This window comes from Sceloporus occidentalis, unplaced genomic scaffold (assembly GCF_023333645.1).
Source record: "Sceloporus occidentalis isolate IW3139 unplaced genomic scaffold, rSceOcc1.0.p SCAF_2, whole genome shotgun sequence".
In the NCBI taxonomy this organism is placed as follows: domain Eukaryota; kingdom Metazoa; phylum Chordata; class Lepidosauria; order Squamata; family Phrynosomatidae; genus Sceloporus; species Sceloporus occidentalis.
In genome coordinates, this window is record NW_028316982.1 from 246593569 (window position 1) to 246612065 (window position 18497).

General features: G+C 37.9%; 1 protein-coding gene across 2 annotated transcripts in view; it reads left to right on the forward strand.

The window, feature by feature from the left end:
* MIPEP (mitochondrial intermediate peptidase) overlaps positions 1-16432 on the forward strand; it is a 67557-nt gene extending 51125 nt beyond the window's left edge. For both annotated transcript variants that reach the window (XM_089512613.1, XM_089512614.1), the window contains exons 17-19: positions 9255-9376; positions 10850-10923; positions 16169-16432. In XM_089512613.1, coding sequence (XP_089368739.1) covers positions 9255-9376; positions 10850-10923; positions 16169-16266 — 294 coding nt within the window. In that variant the 3' untranslated portion in view covers positions 16267-16432. The remainder of the gene's footprint in view (positions 1-9254; positions 9377-10849; positions 10924-16168) is intronic.
* Positions 16433-18497: the final 2065 nt, after the last annotated feature.

Sequence of the window (18497 nt, forward strand, 5' to 3'; positions counted from 1 at the left end):
AAGAGATCTTGTAGCATCTTTGAGACTAACTGAAAGAAAGAAGTTGGTAGCATGATCTTTCGTAGATCTTTCAGTCCATCAGTTGTTTGTGGTGGAGTGGAAGCCAGGACAGACACACACACACACACACACACACACACACACACACACACACACATATGCACCATAGGAATGTGAAAATGTCAATTCAAATTCAAAATCCTTTGTGAATAGAATAGCAAGTACAGTTTTAACTATGGTCATTTTTGGACAAAGACATAGCTATTGGGTATGGAAATGAGGTGGCAAGACCACTTTGGCCTTGGAAACTACCCTTTAGGTAGGGAGAATACATAAGTGTAAGATGCCCCCCCCTCCCCGAGGATGGGGTCGGATAGTGCTGAAATGTGTGTAGTGAGCCAGGAAGCCATTGCCCCATTTCAATCCATTGCTGAGGGACTATAGTTTATGGATGAATTCAAATTCTGCTGTTTCTATTTCCAATCTGCCTTTGTAGTTCTTTTGTTCAAGGACCGCTGTTCTGAGGTCTGAGATGGAATGCCCAGGGAGATACACTGGTTTTTGTGTGTTCCCATTCCTAATGTCTGATTTACGTCCATTTACACTCTGGAGCAGGGACTGGCCTGTTTCCCCAGTATAGAGTGCTGATGGGCATTGATGACATACTATAACATAAATCACATTGGAGTATGAGCACGTGAAGGTCCCCCTAATATTGTGAGTAATGCCATTAGGTCTTGTGATGACATTTCCTGGATAAATGTGTGAGCAGAATTGGCATCTTGGTTTGTGACAAGGCTTAGCACCTGTGTTTCTATCTGTGTCATGTGTCTTCCTATGAGTGAGTACCTGTTAGAGGTTTGGAGGCTGTCTGTAGACGAGTAAAGATCTGCCACCAAGAGCCCTTGAAAGAATGGCATTATTATCCAGAATGAACTACAACCCATTCTGGACAATAATGCCACTCTTTCAAGGGCTCTTGGTGGCAGATCTTTACTCGCCTACAGACAGCCTCCAAACCTCAAACAGGTACTCACCCACAGGAAGACAAGTGCCACAGATGGGGACACAGACTAACACGACTATATCTTTGAATTCAGTTCTATTAATATGAAGGAGTGCTATTGCTCTGTCAGATATGATGTACAATATATATATAATTCAAAGACCATATGGAATCTTTCCAGAAACACCTAAGTGGTTAATTGCATGTTAAATTCCTTCCCTCTTTCCTAGTATAAACTACTGCAAACATATTTATATCCCTTGTCTTGTTGGGTTTATTTATGACTTGGTAATAAAAACAGAGAAATGTTGTAAATTGAAGCCTTTAGCGACTCACTTTTCAAAATCTCAGGGGTGTTTTTGTTTTATCTTTTTTCCTCTTGACTTCAGAATATCTTCTTGTATTTTTTTGTCTGAAGTCCTAAACATGGTTACCTTTGAGTAAACTTCATGTAACACTTCTGAATGCACAAGATTGCACTGTTACTTCTTCCTGATTTATTTTTTACTTGGGGAAATTTAAGAAAAAATGATTTGAAATACATTGGGAAAACTATAAATAGACTTTAAAAATGGAAGAGCATAAAGAAAGACCAGAGCTTAAAAGTCTTCAGTCTAGCCATTTAAACTGTTTGGATATATAAAAAGATTTATGTCGCTTGAGCCTGTAGCGAAGCCTACTACTGAGGACTGCTTTTCCTTTTGGCCACGGATAAAATCTTTCCCCAGTTAGTCACTCTGAAAATCAAGATCAAAGGGGAATCTTGACCTTCAATTTCCTGAGATATTTCTGTCCTCTCTGAGATCACCTCAGGATAACTGCATTGCAGTTTGTGTATGGCATTCTAGTTAAATCAGACACTATCTCTCCCAGTGGACAAGTTCTTACAGTGCTTCTGGAAAAGGCATCTATCTCTCTTTCATGCATTTTTCTTTTTTAAAGGAAGGGGGAAAGACATATTATCTAATTTTTCCCTTAGCCAAGGCTGGTTTAGGAACATTTTAATACCATAGATATTAAGCACTTACCACCGTAGGTATTAATGAGGGAAGAAGTGCTCTGACAAGATATTTAAGTATTTCCCATGTTTCTAAGTGGTGGGGTCCAGACTGTTGTGCTGCATTCAAGCCTACTCCCTCTCCTTAGTGTCTACAATGAGTGAGTTATATATGTAGTGAAAATGCCCTAAGACAGTGTGGCACAAATCCCTGGAGTAGAAATCATTGTAGGAATCAAAATACCTTCTAAACCATTAAGACTTAGAGGACTCCTGCCTAACTTCATCTGCAGAAGTGCTTCCAGATTCTCACTTGCATTTAAGATGGAGGTAAGAAAGCCCATAAGATACAGAGTATACTCTCTCTCACTCCAAGTAGAGTATACCTCCCTCTCTTTGTAAAAGGTGATCAAGGAGACAGTGAGAGAAAGTCGTGCAGCTCACTAAGCTATTCTTATTCCTGAAACATGAAATTCTCAGTCATCCATGTGGACAATTTTGGATTTTGGAGTATTTCAGATTTCAGAATTCCGGATAAGGGACATTCATCCTGTACTACACTGTGCTCCCCCTATGTATGGGACATAGAAGATAGCCTCTCCAACAGACCTCAGTTCTTGGGAGAAAGTGTTATATCCTGTTTCCCATATGGTTTTTTGCAAAGGTCATAAACAGTGCATGAAAGCAAGAGCCTTCCCCTGCTGTTACTCTCCAGTAACTGGCACCTATTCAAAGGCATCTGTATCTGGAGACTCCATATGATTAATCATGACTTATAAGCTGTTCCAGGGATCCAGCTGCCTGCCTTCTATCAGGAAGGACATGTATGGATAAGGCAAAATTCCTATATTTAAAATATTCTACACCAGCTGTAAGTTATAAAATCATTAAGGGAATGTACTCTATTAAACATACGCTTTCCTTATGTAGGAGACTCTGTCCAGAAGATGACCAATTAATTGCAAAATTTTGGCATTTCATACAAAATAAGATGACCAGTGGTATATTAAAAATATTGCAATCATTTAAGGATGCTATTGTCATGATTTTAATTATTTGCCTATGCAGTCACACAACTGATAACATCAGAAACAATACATCTCCAAATCAAAGCCCAGTTAGCAGTTTACTTTTCTTTCATGGAAAGTGAAGGAGAGTCAGATTCATTGAGACAGAGTGGTTTAGGCAGTTTACAGAATGAACAGGTTTAACTTAATGTCAGGGGCTAACCTAATTCCTTTTGGGGGCTAGGAATTGCTCTCTGCCAGCGATCTGAGCTTTTATTATTTATTTACATGTGCCTTAACTTGCATTTTTAGCATTTACCTTTGTTTACTTGCCTAATGTATGTATCTTTAGCATGATTCATCTTGTTCATTCCTGCTTCTATACCATAGTACATATGAATTCTTTGAGTTTAGACTACATAAACCTTGTACTTTCAGAATGATTTTGCAAGAGCATGAATTAGTGAAAGATTGTAGCAAGTATTCCTTTTAGGGACTGCTCTTACTTATAGAGAAGTAAAATTTCTGGAAATTTTGAAGCCATGGGAAAAAACGATGTTTACTTTTTTGGGGGAGGAGACAAATTTTTGGAAAATTTTGCTTCTCTTTACAGATTGAAAGTCAATTTGTAAAATTATCTGGTTTAGTTTGGTTTAAATTATCATTTGATCTATAAAAAGTACAGTTTAGTCAGATAATTACAAAATATATTTTTAATTTTTAAAAATTTGTTTCAAATGGAGCTGTTTGGGAAAGCTGCCAGCGGACAGCTGGTAAGAGTGTGCCAGGCAAAGGTAAACAAAAGCAAGGCTTTACAGCATCAAAGAAACAGTTCCGAAAGCACAATATCAGTCCAGTGTCCGATAGAACAAAACCAAAAGCCAGTCCAGGGTCCAGGGTTCCAAAGGGCAGTTTTACAAGTACAGTCTAGGGTCAAGAGTGCCAGAGAATAGGTCAACAAGTATGGTCTAGGTCTATCCGAGATCTAGGAAGCATGGAGTCTGACAACAAAGTCCGAGGGAGTCAGAAAGAGCAGCTTTCACCAAAGGAATGCAGATAGACTCTTACAAAGAGGCTCGGCTGTTTATATCAGGCCAGCTCCTTATCGCAGCTGCTGGGTGATTAATGAGCATTTCTCAGCTAAACTTCGGTAACGCCAAAGGCACGCCCTTTCAGTCCTTCTTTGGCTGAAGGTAGGTACCTCAGTATCTTGCTCCTCTGTGTCTCCCAGGCCTGGAACCTCTGCTAGGGAAAGTCTGGGCTGCTGAGCCACAGGGTCCACTGGAAGTGATACAACCGGGCTAGGGCCTGGCTGAGCCAGCTGTCCAAGAGCTGGGAGAGCAGAGCTGGGACGTGGCAGGGCAGAGCAAGGGCCTGGCTCAGCCTCAGGTTCCCCCTGCATCTGAGGGACCAGGTCCTCCTCGTCATCTTCCGAATCCTCCTTGTGACTGGCCATGACAGGAGCTATAAGGTCCTGAATTGTAAGGAATGACAAAACTGAGGCACCTAAATTGTTTCTGTCAATTTATTGTTGTTAACTGCCCTCAAAGCATCCCTGACTCATGGTAACTGTAGATGAGACATGTCCAAGTCTCCCTATCCTCCACTGCTCTGATTAAGTCTTGTAGATTCATGCTATTTGCTGTACAGTCTTCCTCTCTTTCTACTGCCCTTCACTTTTCCTAACATACTGTCTTTTCTAATGAGTCATGCCTTCTCATGATAGTATGATGGCCTCAATTTGATAATCTTGGCTTCTAGGAAATTTCTAGCTTCATCTGTTCAAGGACCCAATTACTTGTTTATTTGGCTGTCCATGGTGTCCTCGGCACTCTTTTCCAGTACTACATCTCAAATTAGTTGATTTTCCTCTTGTCTGCTTTCTTCACTGTCCAGTTCTCACATCCGTACATAGTGAAGGGAAATACAATGGCTTAATTAGACTATTCTAACATCAGTGTTCAGTTGTATGTCTTTACTCTTAATGATCTTATGTAGTTCCTTCATAACTGCCCTTCCCATTCCCAGTCTTCTTCTGATTTCCTGACTTCAGTGTCCATTTGGATCAATGTTTGATCCAAGGTTTGATCAGTTTATTAAGCGCAAGCAAAAAACAATAAAACAGAAGAAACCAGTCAGCGATAGCAAATCAAGGGTAATTATTTTATCTCTTCTAGTCTGCCATAGTGTTAAGCAAACATAAACATATAAGTACTCAATCCCACAAAAAGAATTTGAGAAAAGGAAACCATGACTATTACTGTTTGGTGATGGATTCTCTTTTTCCTGGTGTATTAAATAGTTAGAGGACTATTCTGAACACATTCAAAGTTCCAGGAAAATGAGTGCTATTTGCTTCCACTTAAAAGTGTTAACATATTTCATTTCATTGAAAATAATCTGTATTATTCTGCTTGACAGACTAAAGCTTTGTCTGCATGTGCCAAAATGCCTGTTCCCCCCCTATTCTAGTGTCATCCTGTTTGGAGGACACACAACTCACACCTGGTTTTGGTGCAGGCAGTCCGGACAATATCTGGCTTGTTCCACATCAGAACTGGGGTATAACAATGGTGACATAGAGTAAAACAAACTTAGTTGTTGTTCCAGATATCCCGGGAAGATTTGGAGCTCTCCATTTCTGCTCCTCGGCAGCTGTCTGCATGGGCCTCCCCGCACACGTTGCTCATTCTGTCTTAATCTTATTTGTTCTACTGCATATTCTTTAAAAAATTATTGATAAAATATTGGTCTATTATTGTCTATTGTCCCTAGACTGTGGAATGACCTTCCAGATGAGATTTGACAGCTGAATATACTGTCTGAATTCAAAACAGCATTAAAGACCAGTCTCTTCTAGAAGGCTTACCCAGATGATTTTTAAATTTGTGAATTTTAAATGTGAATTATTTTAATATGTATATATCTTGGTATGGTGTGTCTGCTAATTGTTGTTGTTTTCTACCTTGATCCATGGGGAGCAGCGGGTAAGAAATAATAATAATAATTGCTGTTGTTGTTGTTAAAATCACATGTGCTGCCAATTTGAGATTCCTCCCCAAATTATTCTGTTTTATTCCTGGATTAGTGGGTACTTCCATTCAATAAATCATCACATAATAAACAAGAAGAAATCATATGTAGCCTGTTGTGCAAGACAAACAGAAATGGTGATGGTAGGGGAATTCTTCCTAGATAGGCTCAAGCATTCACATAGATGGGACACTTGAAAGCATTCACGCAAGTGCTTTCAGCACACCCCAAGATTGTCAGTTTTACAGTCACTATTAAATGCAGCTAAGCTTCCCCTTTAAAATCTTACTGCTTTAACACATGGCAGATCAGAATTTGTCTTTGTGCTCACTAACGTTTTGTTCAATAATTCTATCAAGAAAGACTAATGTAGTCTGTTAACAGCTTTAAAGTTCTAAGTAAACCCTTTAGATAGCATGTGGCTACAGTCTACATCAAAGTTTTTTGTGTGCGAAACAGAATGTAGGGAATTGTAGTAATGCTCTTAAAATGTTGTTTTATATTCCTAGAATATAGCCAATGTGTGTCTTATTTAAGACTCTTGGCCACAAGAAAGCAGTCATCTTTTTATTCTTTCTAATAAAAATCATGTATGGGTTTTTGGAAAACCTTCAGACAAGATTATTCATGGTGGGTTGATGGTATGTTGATGAGGAACAGGCATCTTTAACTATTAATTGTATAGATCATTCAGGCAACTTCATTTCTGTCAGTTACACTATATGAAAAAACAGGCAGGAACATGACCTACAGATGGCATGTTATCATAACCCCTGGGCTATGCTATAGAACACGCCACTATTTAATAAACTCCTGGAATGTTTTCTTAACAGCCTTTTCAGGTCTTATTACATACTTTAGAGAAGCAGATAATGTAGCAGAAGACTTCAACTTGCTTGCAACTTAGAAGCATGACCTTCAGTAAGATATATGTTGTACATATTTGTGTATGAAGCCCCAGGGGGGAGGGTTCCAGAGGGAAATTGGAAACATGAGAGGCTTATTTTAATTGTTAGAAATACAGTATGAGCTCATTCAGTGACAGAGATCAGATTAAACTGAAAACTAAGTGCCTGTACAAATTAGCAATGTTCATGAGAAGCACAATTTCAAAGGTGACTGCTGCAAACAGTATTTAATATCCTCAAGAAGTCTTCTTAATTTACTGTGGAATTTTATTGTTACATAGCTTTGTTCCCCTGGAATTCATTCTTTGTGAACTCATAGTTATTAGTTGGTTAGTAATCTTCACCTCGGTATTGATGTATTAGCAAGATATTCTCACTTTCCTTAAAGTTATATTTTATTGCTGGTAGGATGTGTAAATATATAATCCTACATTCAAGTAGATTGATTCATAAACTTTATAAAGGTTTCTGATATGGTGTGGACTCTTTGAGATTCAACCCAAAATGTTTTTGCAGAATAATTAGAGCTACCTTTGGAGTGTAGGATATCATTGCTAAAAGACAAGGGATAAAGGTATCAGGTTTATCATTTTATTATTTCTTAGTATGACGTGGTTCAAAAATCTGTCCAAGGAAACAAGACTAAATTTTAAATATATTTGTTGGAAACAGATTTTGTTGATATCAGTTAAATTACTTCAGAGTAAGTATATTTGAGATTCTGGCTTTAAGGTGATATTTGGAAAAAAGAAACGGAAATACCATTGCTGTTTACATATTCATTTTCTCCTCACCCATGTACATGAACTATATCTGCCAACACAGGATAACATTTAATAGTTTATGTGTCTGCTGAATTCAATTTCAGACCACAAATGCATGAATTTTGTATTTATTTATTGAATTTGTACCCTGCTTTCTTCCCATGATGGAAAATATATTTACTAAAAATACTTACTAAGAATATGTAAATGTTAAATATTAGTTTTTAATGTACAAATTTAAAATTATTTCAGTCATATAAAGACTAAAGAAATGTATTATCCTTTAATGCCTGAACCAAGACTAGAAAGGACACCGCACTGGTAGAAAAGAAAATCTAGGATGAAGAAAGAATACTGTGGTGGTAAAAAGGAGGAGAGACTCTAGTTATATGCCATCACCACAGAATAGGCCTTAAAATAGCCTCTAACCAGTGTTTTGGTAGACTTGTCCTTCATAGCTTCCTTCCAAGTTTTAGTCTTCTTCTAATTTATTGACTACAGTCACCATTTTGATTTTAACACTGAGCCAAGGCATAGAAAATAGTCATGAACCACATGATTTGACATGGCACACGAATATATAGGTGATGCAGAAAATACATATGCACATAGGACCATGTTCTATGACAAATTCCAATTCAGATTAATTTGCTATAATGTACTGAAAACAAACATCTGAAATGCTCTCTGTAGCCAACATATTTGGTTTTGGTGTTTTGGGTTTACATAAAAAGAAAACCCAGTAGTAATTTCTACCAGTAAACTCTGTAAATGCACTCCAGTCTCTCTTCCTTATTAGGGAAGTCAGAGTATACCACAACTTGTGCAGTATTTAGGATGCCAATTTCATTGTTTCCATTTTGGATTGAATGGAAAATTGGACAATCCACTGGGTCTTTCAGCTGGACTCATTCTATGAAATCACATCCCTCTTATCGCGGAGAGGTATTATTAACTTTAGTAGCACTATCCAGTGCTATTTAATAGCAGTAGTTAGAAGAAAAATCAAAGGATGAATCATAAAACCCTGACAGTTTATGGACAAGTAGCAGTAGAATTTCTGGTGATAATAATCTGTTATAAATACATAAACAAACCAATGGAGAACAATATATTATGCATCTCATCTACCTCTAAGCTTGTATTTTGACAGGTGGGAAGGTGTTCTTTTAAGAGTAGCAAGGACATGACTCTGCTGCTGGATTTTGGTTTGTTTTGATTTTGGCAGATGGTTGCAGGCTTACCTTTTCCAGGTGTGACATTGTGTGTAACTATATGGAAAATAAAACACAGTGGCACTTGTTAGATGTAAGCTGTGTTTTTCCTTTAATCCTCCAAAAGAAACATTGTGGATACATTGAAATACACCTGGATTTTCATATTGGTTCTCCAGTACTTTTTGCAATGTTTATTCTCTGGGAAAAACTGGATTTCTCCTCCGTTTTGTCTAGTCTCCAAATCTACCATCTTTATAAACCATTTAGTTTCCAAACAGACATCCTAATGATTCCTTCTTTTTTTTCCTTTCCCCACATACAGGCCTGGCAACTCAAATTCAGCCATCTTGTGGGTTATGGTGCCAAATATTACTCCTACCTCATGTCTAGGGCTGTGGCCTCCATGGTATGGAAAAAGTGTTTTGTGCAGGATCCATTCAACAGGTACAAATACAAACAAAGTTACTTTTCCTAGTTTCTTTCTTGTTCTCATATGTAGGAGTAAATTACAAGAAAAACAATAAACATTTTTGGTTCATATTTTAAATCTACAAATTTACTTTTTTCTCTACACCCAAGTGTCTGGATGTATGAGCACATAGGGATTGTGAAAAGAAGAAGCCTGAAGTTTCACCTATGTATGCATGCACACATATGAAACATCAGACATGTGGTATTTACAGGGATGTAACTATTTAGCAGTTTGAAACAGTCTCATTATCTTTGTTTTCCTCCCACATTTTGTTTACATTAAATAGAAACAAAATGTTCTATCTATTTTCATTTTGAAGTATGCAGAGTATAAAGTGATGGGGATTGTGAATTGTAATGGAGTACAGTATTATCAGTGTCCAGAAAGGACATTTGCTCTCTTATTACCATTTTTTCAGAACTATTGATTATTTAAAAAGAGTATTGCATAATGGCTTCTGTTAGCATGGTGTAGGTGTTTGTATGTGTGTATAAAATATGTGTGACCAGTTGCTATCATAACAGGCCTCCTGTGCTTCTTCATAGTTGCCCATCACTGCACTGGCATGGCCACAAAAGCTGTTAAGTGCTGAAATGTTCCATTGTGGTCAGCTGTTAATGTCATACAAAACCAATATAGTGTGTGAACCTTCAGAAATGTGGAGGATACAAAGCCTTCTTCCACTTCTAATCACAAGGAAACTTATTATAAGCATAGCTCATTCCATATAAGCTCATCACTGTGCATTTCATGAGTAGATTCCTCCAACAGGGCCCCCCTTTTGCTACTATGATAACTGAGATGAAGGATCTGTGGCTGCTTCTGTTTTTTCCAGACTGGAGTCAGATTGAAATTCCGTGGCATTATCCTTGCATTAACATGGGGACTTGCACCTGCCTGGATGCCTATCTGCTTACAGAAGTGCAGTTCCCATGTAATGGTGTATGTGTCAGTCATCAGTTTTTAATGCTATTAACTCATTGATGTCACATAGAGAATTTCCTGTCCAGAAACAACATCAAATGGGTTTAAACCAATTCCACATGACTGTTATGTTGGGACTGCCCTACTACTCCCTATTTTGGTGTAGAATAGGAGTTTATAATGAAATATGGACATTCAAAGCTGGAGTATCTTATTATTTTGTAAATCCTCTTAACAAAAATGTCACCCTTTCTGAGGTAGGTAGGTTGTAAAAGAGTGCCAAAAAGTGGAGGAGTCTGTCATCTTATGGTTACATTTCCAGTCCATCAAGATTAATGTGCACTCGTATAACTTTATTTATAGAACACCTTTCTAGAACAGGCATGCAAGTTCAAGGGGCCAGACTTTGTTATATCTTTATCCATGTCAGTTTAGCAAGGCACCTTGAGACAGGTGTGATGGGAATCTGAACGGTTGTGATTGCAGGTGGCTGTAAATAATAATACCATCTCTTCCTTCAGAGCAATGGGTGACCATTATCGCAGAGAAATGCTGGCACATGGTGGTGGAAAAGAGCCCATACTCATGGTTCAAGGTAATATAAATATTGCCACTGCTTTATTCCCCTTGACTGTTTCCCCCCAGTATACATTTGGACAAAGATTACTGCTTTTACTTTAAAGCTAACTACAAATTAAACAACCTTCCCATTCCACCTTTCATTTACATTTTAGATTATATTTGCTAAACTGAAATCTTCACAATTAGCACAGTTGTAATCAAAACCATAGAAAGAACATTACACGATGCATTCAATTATTGTAATTATTTTCTGGTTGTTGGCACATAGGAAGTGTAGCATCATTACCAGAACTTTTCTGTTTACTTCCATTCCCAAAAGAATGCTGATGAATGTTCATCATTTCCTTTCACTTTGTGGTAGCTATGAGCCCTGCCACAAGGAAAGTAATAGCTGGTCTATTCTTTCTCCTTCCACATAGGCCAGACACACTGGGGTTCAAGAGACTGAATATAAATTGAAAAAAACAAAACAAAAATGTTGAAATGGGGACGCAGATGTCTGTATGTAGCATGACCATTGGTAAAAAATTGTGGGAGGTGTGGCCCAAAACATCTAGAGAGCTAAAGGTTATGGGAGCTATCCCAAGTTGATCCTGGACAATTTGATAGTGAAAATTGTATTCATTGGTTTTAACCACATTACATTTTAATTGAATATTCATCTAAGGCTATAACACTTTGGTGTTTTGTGGTTGTTTTAAGCCATAGCTGTAAGCAGCACTAACCACTAATAAATAAAACTAATGAAACCAAAACAGGAAGTTTCAGAAAAGCAAGAGAGCTTTTTGCAACTGTGTTTTCAGTGTTCCAGTTTTTGGTGATTGAAACCATTTCCAGAAAAGGTGTGGTCAGCCCAAGTGATGAAATGTTGAAGGTTTAGTACTTCAAAGGAGATGATCTGTGTAGCTGCCTTAGGCTTGGGAGGGACTGAGTTGGAATCACAGTCAGGCTACACTTATAAAATATGTTCAAGCTTTAAAAAATGGCAGCTGACTTTGTTAGATCTTCTTAGGAACTCAGTAGCTATGATTTCTGTTTTATATCACATACTTTAAACTTCATAGTCTATAAGAGACTTTTGGTATCATCATTTAATCCTTGAGTTCTTCGGTCTTGGGGGCGTTGAGGTTTTTTTTTTTGTCAGGTAGAGCTTTGATCAGTCTGAGTTTGTGTTTGAAGTTTTCATTACAGTTTTCCAGATATGGCTACAGCTTGGGCTACTCTTCCCTCTGTGTTTCTTTGTTGAGGTGACTGTACTATATTCTTATTGTGTAATTTCCGGTTTTGAAAAGTGTAAGAGGATGATGGGACAGACCTTTCAGTCTCTAGGTGGTCAAAAGTACTAGGTGGTCCAAAGCTCTAACTGTGCTTGAAGAAGGGTTTGCCTCAGTAGGGACAAAAGGGAATATCTCTTAGTACCTTTTTTCATCATTTTGTAAATTGTAATGTGAGCTTCACAGCTGGGGAAGTGGTTTTGAATATGGCTTTTCATCAGAACCTAGTTCCTTCATCCTTAGTAAGACGTAGTACAGACTGCCCCGAAACAGCAGCCTGCACTAGCCCATTTTACCTCAAAAGTTGCCAGAGTCAGAGCACTTCAGCAACCCTGAGTAAGATGCCACCCATGCCTGGTCTCCATAAAATAACAACCATTTGCACAGTGACATTCACACTAATGTAAAGCCAACAGTACTCTTATCAGTTGGCAGCAACATTATAGGTTGCAGTTTATGTTTAGAGTCCATTTCTTTAGTTCATCTCCTGTACATTTCTCAGAATGCACATTTAAAATGCTACCAACAAGTAATACTTATTTTCTTCCTTTTTGAGACTTGCACTGTTAGGTGGAAATGTAGAAACAGAATCAGCTAAGCAGGCTGGCCAATACAGATGAGGCATGGTAGGGCATGGAAAGGAAGAAATTATTCCATAGCCCCTGTTTTAAAAACCTTATGCTGTTTTTATGCCTCTTAATGCCATAACTCCCTGGACCTATCCTTATGAAATTTTATAGGATTTTTGCATGGGGCATTTCTATCATTTGTGCCATGTTCATGCAGACTGCCCCAGCAACAGTGAGAGAGAAATGGAAGTAAATTGTCCTTTGGGTGACTCAAACACTAGAATTCCTCTTTCATATAAATTGCTGCATTCATCCTGATACTTCATAGATGTGTTACTTAGGATGTCCTGTATCCTGGCTGCCACTGAAGAACAGTGGTCACCAACAGAGGTAGGCACAGTGCGTCAGTGGGTTGCATGCTGCCCTCCTGGTTGAATCCTCCCAACTTTCTAGACTGCCCTTTTTTCTGCCTGCCCTCCAGCCCACTTTTGAAGCCCCTAGGAGCAGCAATTCAAATAGGTTACAAACTTTCCCTTGGCTCAATTTAACTTTAAAAAAAAATCAGGAGTCTTCCAGCCACTTAGGGTTTGTTTTTTTTTTGTTTTGTTTTTTTTGGCTTTTAGCATTTCTGGGTCTGGAAAAGTGTCCCCTCCAAACTCCACTGCAGTTCCCCTTCTCTGGTTTTGCACAAAATTCCCAGAATAGATTCAACTGAAGCATTCCTCCTCTCACGTTTGACAACTTTGCCTGCAGATTTATTCTGCCAACAAATAAATGTTATTTAATAATTTTGCCAAGAAATAAATGTTATTTTCAGTACCCCTTTTTAAAAAACAAAACAAGACAAAATACAACACTATACACATTATCCCCAGTATGGAAAACATAAGCCCCTCCCAAGGAACTGCTGTGGCTGCTCAGTCTCCAATTCTGACACGTTTATAGATATTTTTGGACTTCAAATATTAGGCATTGGAAGGCACAAACTTTTAGATTTCTGAATCTTAACTCAAGTTTTGGACCCAAATCAAAGCAGACTAGCACTAAATTGATCCAAGCAGAAATGGGCATTTTCCAAAGCACTGAATTGGTGATTGAACCAAATCTTGTGGTCAGTGTACAGCCCATTAATAAACATAAACAGATTTTCAGAATGTTTCTTATACTCCCTTTGATGATGAAAATATTATTGGAATAGATTTTAATTCTATTCTTTTAATAGTTTTCCCCCTTTTTAATTTGAACTGTCTTTTTAGGCGTTCTTGTTGTCACTTGTAGAGCACATACTTTAGACTTAATTAAATCATGATGTGCTAAGATCCTAGCAAGGAGTTCTTTGTAGTAACAGCTTTAAATTGCCTCAAGATCTGGACTCTTCCTCTTCCTGCTGAGGTGTTGGTTCTTTGGAACTATTACTGTACATGCAAAAAAAAACAAAAAAAAAACCCTTAATCAAACTAGTTGACTCTTGCAGAAACTTATTAAAGGCTTGCCTAGATTTTAGCTACCCTAATGCAGCAGCTGCTGCTGTAGCTGCTATTATTATTTACATCTGTGTAACTAAGTGAGGTCTACTGGCCTGATCACCCTCTCCTCTTGCTGGAGGTCTCTTTGGACAAAGGAGATCTGTTTGACTTTCTGATCAGGGTGCAAAGAGAATGATGTTTCACCAGCAAGCGAGGCTGCAATGAGAACTTGCAGCAGGGAGCCTGCTTTTGATTGTCCCCACCTTTTTTCTGGCAGATGGTGGTGGAAATGTCACCTTCCTTGTTCCCTGGTCAGAGGGTGAACAGGCCCCTTCATCTGATAAAGTTGCTGGCTGTTAAGTCTGCTGGGGTGGCATTTACATAGGTTTACAGTAAGACTACATGGTCTTCCTATACTTAATACAGATCTATTATGAATCCATAACACTAGGTTATAGATCCATAACTGAATACTGAATAATAGCCATTAATAGAAGTATGAAGTTGTTGAACTGGGTATTCATATAATAAAGATCATAAAAAGGTTATATTTATATTTGCACTTCTAAGAGAATGATTCTCTTCAGAGAACAGCAAAGCTTATATAAAATGTAAAGAATTGGATCCAATAAAATCAACAAAAAAAGGAGACACATTTCAGAATGCTAAAAAAAAAATTGGATCTTTTATTTGCAAACAAAAAACAATGCCTTTAGCCTGTATGCTGTTAAGACCTCCTTCAGAGGCTGTATAACAATTATGAGAAGACAACACTTACTTACATACATGGCATCAAATTACAGAAGAACATCAATATATTTGTGTCTTGCCTATAACATACAGTATACATAAACACTGACATCTAAGCTGCCAAAATTTCTGATCCAAGAACTCCAAAACCACTTACTGGCAAAATGGAAGCATGTAAACAAATTAAGGCTGATAGTTTTTTTTGTGTTGTTTTGTTTTGTACTTCTAGATAGATCATAGCATCCTAATATGTACATCCCCTTTCAGTGGAGAACAAAAATACAGATTTTCCTTTTAATGTTTAAGATCCTGGTACATGAAAAATACACACTTATGTACCTTTAAGTCATTTAGTGGGAAGGTATGTTCCACATAACACAGACACATACACATACACCCTGCAGGCTGGATGATGTCTATACTTGCAACATTAGATCTAAAGCTTCTGCAGCAGATGTGGTTTCACTCCTCTTCCCAGCAAACTGTTCTCAGCTGGCATTTCTAAGAGCTAAAAATTGTAGTAAATAAAACCACATTTTATACTTTATGCAAGATGGTTGTGGTTTGCTTCCAGCTGCATGTGTTTTGTAAAACTTTCTTTTTAAAAAAATATATTGTTTTGAGAAAAAATGGAGAAAATTTGTTTATGAAATTTCTGAATCAGTGCCCATGTAACATGATTCCATGCTTCTTGGTAGAGATTCCTTACATTTATATTTGAGTGGTTCATTGTGACCCAAATTACTTTCAGTTTAGATCAGGGGTAGGCAACTTTTTTGAACCGGGGGCCGGGTTGCTGTCCCTCAGACAACTGGGGGGCCGAGGCCAAAAAATAAATAATTAAATAATTTTTTAAAAAATTAAATAAACAAATAAACCGGGACAAATGTAGGATAAAATTTTCAAATGGTGGACACTTTTTAAAAAAAAGCGGAGGACACACGAAAAAATTTGCTGATTTTTTAAAAAAATGTTAATATAAATGCATGTTTCTGAGGCTTCTATAGACAATTGCCCCTGCGCGCGAGAGGCCAAAGGCCCCGGCGGCAATCGGCAGCAGGACCGGGCTGGGGCCGGTCCCAAGGCCTCACCGGGCTGCATCCGGCCTACGGGCCGCAGGTTGCCTACCCCTGGTTTAGAGCAATATTACTAACAAAATTCTTTCAGCCCTGATCTTCTCCTTTTGTTGTTTTCTGTAGGTATGCTTCAGAAGTGTCCAACACTGGAAGACTTTGTGGATGCCCTTGTTTCAGATTTAGATCAAGACTTTGAAACATTCTTTATGGATTCTGAATAACAGAAGAAATTCTGGTGATGGTTTTTTAAAAAAACCAAAATATCATCAATAGTGTACCTAGGACATCTATGGACTGCATTGCCAAATCTTGATAAACAAATGTGAAAATGCTTGTATAAAGGAAAGGTTTTACCTGGAGAGTAAAATGTTTGTTTTACTACAAAAATGTCCTGGCTATGGCTTCAAAATAGGCATGCATTGCACAGTATTCACATACTTAGAACTTATATACTTACAGTTTTTACATACTTGCATACTTAGAACTCGGTTCTCAATAACTCCCTTCTCTCACACAGTGTATATGTGAAGAGTGAGCAGAGTCATGCATTCTGGCCATGCCTTTTGTGCCATATGGTAGGAGACATCTGTGTGAAAAGGAAGTTGAATCCATAGAGTAGATTGGTCAAGATTCCCAACAACCTGAATAAGCTCTGTGCCAACATAACTACTGTATATACTCATGTCTGAGTCTAGAAATATTCGTCAAAATATTGACCCCAAAAACCCGGGTTGATTTACCCACAGGTCAGTGTAAGTACTGTCATTTGACTCTTAGTAAAAAAAGGAACAAACCTCTGGTGAAAGGTGAGAGCTTAATCCCTCCTCAGAGCACCAATCCTCCTTATTCTCTCATCCATCAAGCCTTTAGGAAGAGCACAGACAGCTGCACCTGCTGGGATTTCGTAAGTTCTTGGCCATTGCTTTTCTTTGCTTTTACCTTTTACATCCTTTGTTATTTGCCCCTATGTTTTCCCCTCAACTTATCCACAAGTCATATCAAAATCCATAATTTTGACCCTAAAACTTACCCTTGAATTATACATGAGGTTAACTTATAGTTGTATGTATACAGTATGTACTTCTGTGTCTATGAAAGGCACAGCAACCTGGAAGGGATTAAGTACAGTGTTCACTCTCTCCCCACTAACATGTTCACTGAACGCTGTGGGAGAGAAAGGTACATACCACTTCTGTTATTGTATCATTATAATTATTTCAATTTATTCATGTTTTTTAAAATAACAGAAGGCTAACTATATTTACAAATGAGAAATGAGTGTGTTTTTTCAGCCTATGGTTGTGCAGTGTCCAAGAAAAAAATGGTCTTTTAACAGTACAGTTGACCCTTTGTATCCAAGGATTCTAAATCCACAGATTCAACCCCATCCACAGCTTGAAAATATCTCTCCCTGAAAAAAAGAAGCAAAAAGCAAATCTTGATTTTGCTATTTTACAGAAGTGACATCATTTTACTACACCATTATATATAATGAGACTTGAGCATCCACAGATCTAAGTATCTACGGGGGCTCCCAGAACCAAACCACACCAGATACCAAGGGTTCACTGTAATTTCATTTGCAGAAACAGCAGATGAAAATTCTCATAGCTTTCAAAGTATGCCTTATTGGCTGCTAATGTTTGTCAAATGCTGCTAAAGTTTTGGGAGAAGGAACTAGTATAAGTTGATTCATTTAGTGCAGACTCAAGCACCTCCATATTCACTCCCAAGCAATGGGAGTTGCAGAAATGCATGATACAAACTCTCTAATTCTCATAATTTAGAAAGTACCAGTGTAGAGTAGGGGACATCGTTTCAAGAAAAACATTTCCCTTTAAAACAAATCAGTCGTTTTTCTGCTAATTCCCTTCTTCACAAGGACGATCATCTATCCTGTTTGATCCACAAGGATCAGCATCTATCCAGGTGTATGTTTTCCAGTTTTGTCCTGTCAGTAGACAAGTCCAGCTTCAGTGGTGTAGCATCAGTTACACGTGAATTTGGTATGCGCCTGAATGTGTGGGTTTTTTCCCCTTTCCAGTAACCCAATCTTCTGGCTCAGATAACTAAAGGAGATGAAACTTTTCATGTAGTTTAGCTAAATATCATCACTGGTTAATTGCTGCATATCAAAGCGGTGTTCGAGGATAAAAAGTTCAAAAATTGGCAACTCTGTGCCATGCTTCTTCAGTGTTTGTTTTTATTTTAGCATCTCATCCTTTCTACTGAATACAAGCTTAATTCATCTACTAATTGACTTCTGTATCAAGTGCTGGTAGTAGTCATCAGCACAAAGTTAGTTTACACAATAGTGAGCTTCCATAGATGGTTTAACATAATTAAAATAACTGTTGGCATAGCTGTCAATTAGCCTTTGGGACTTGGCAGAATTTGAATTGAAACATTGGAGTGAGATAGGTGATAACATACTTTCACAGTCACATGTGTA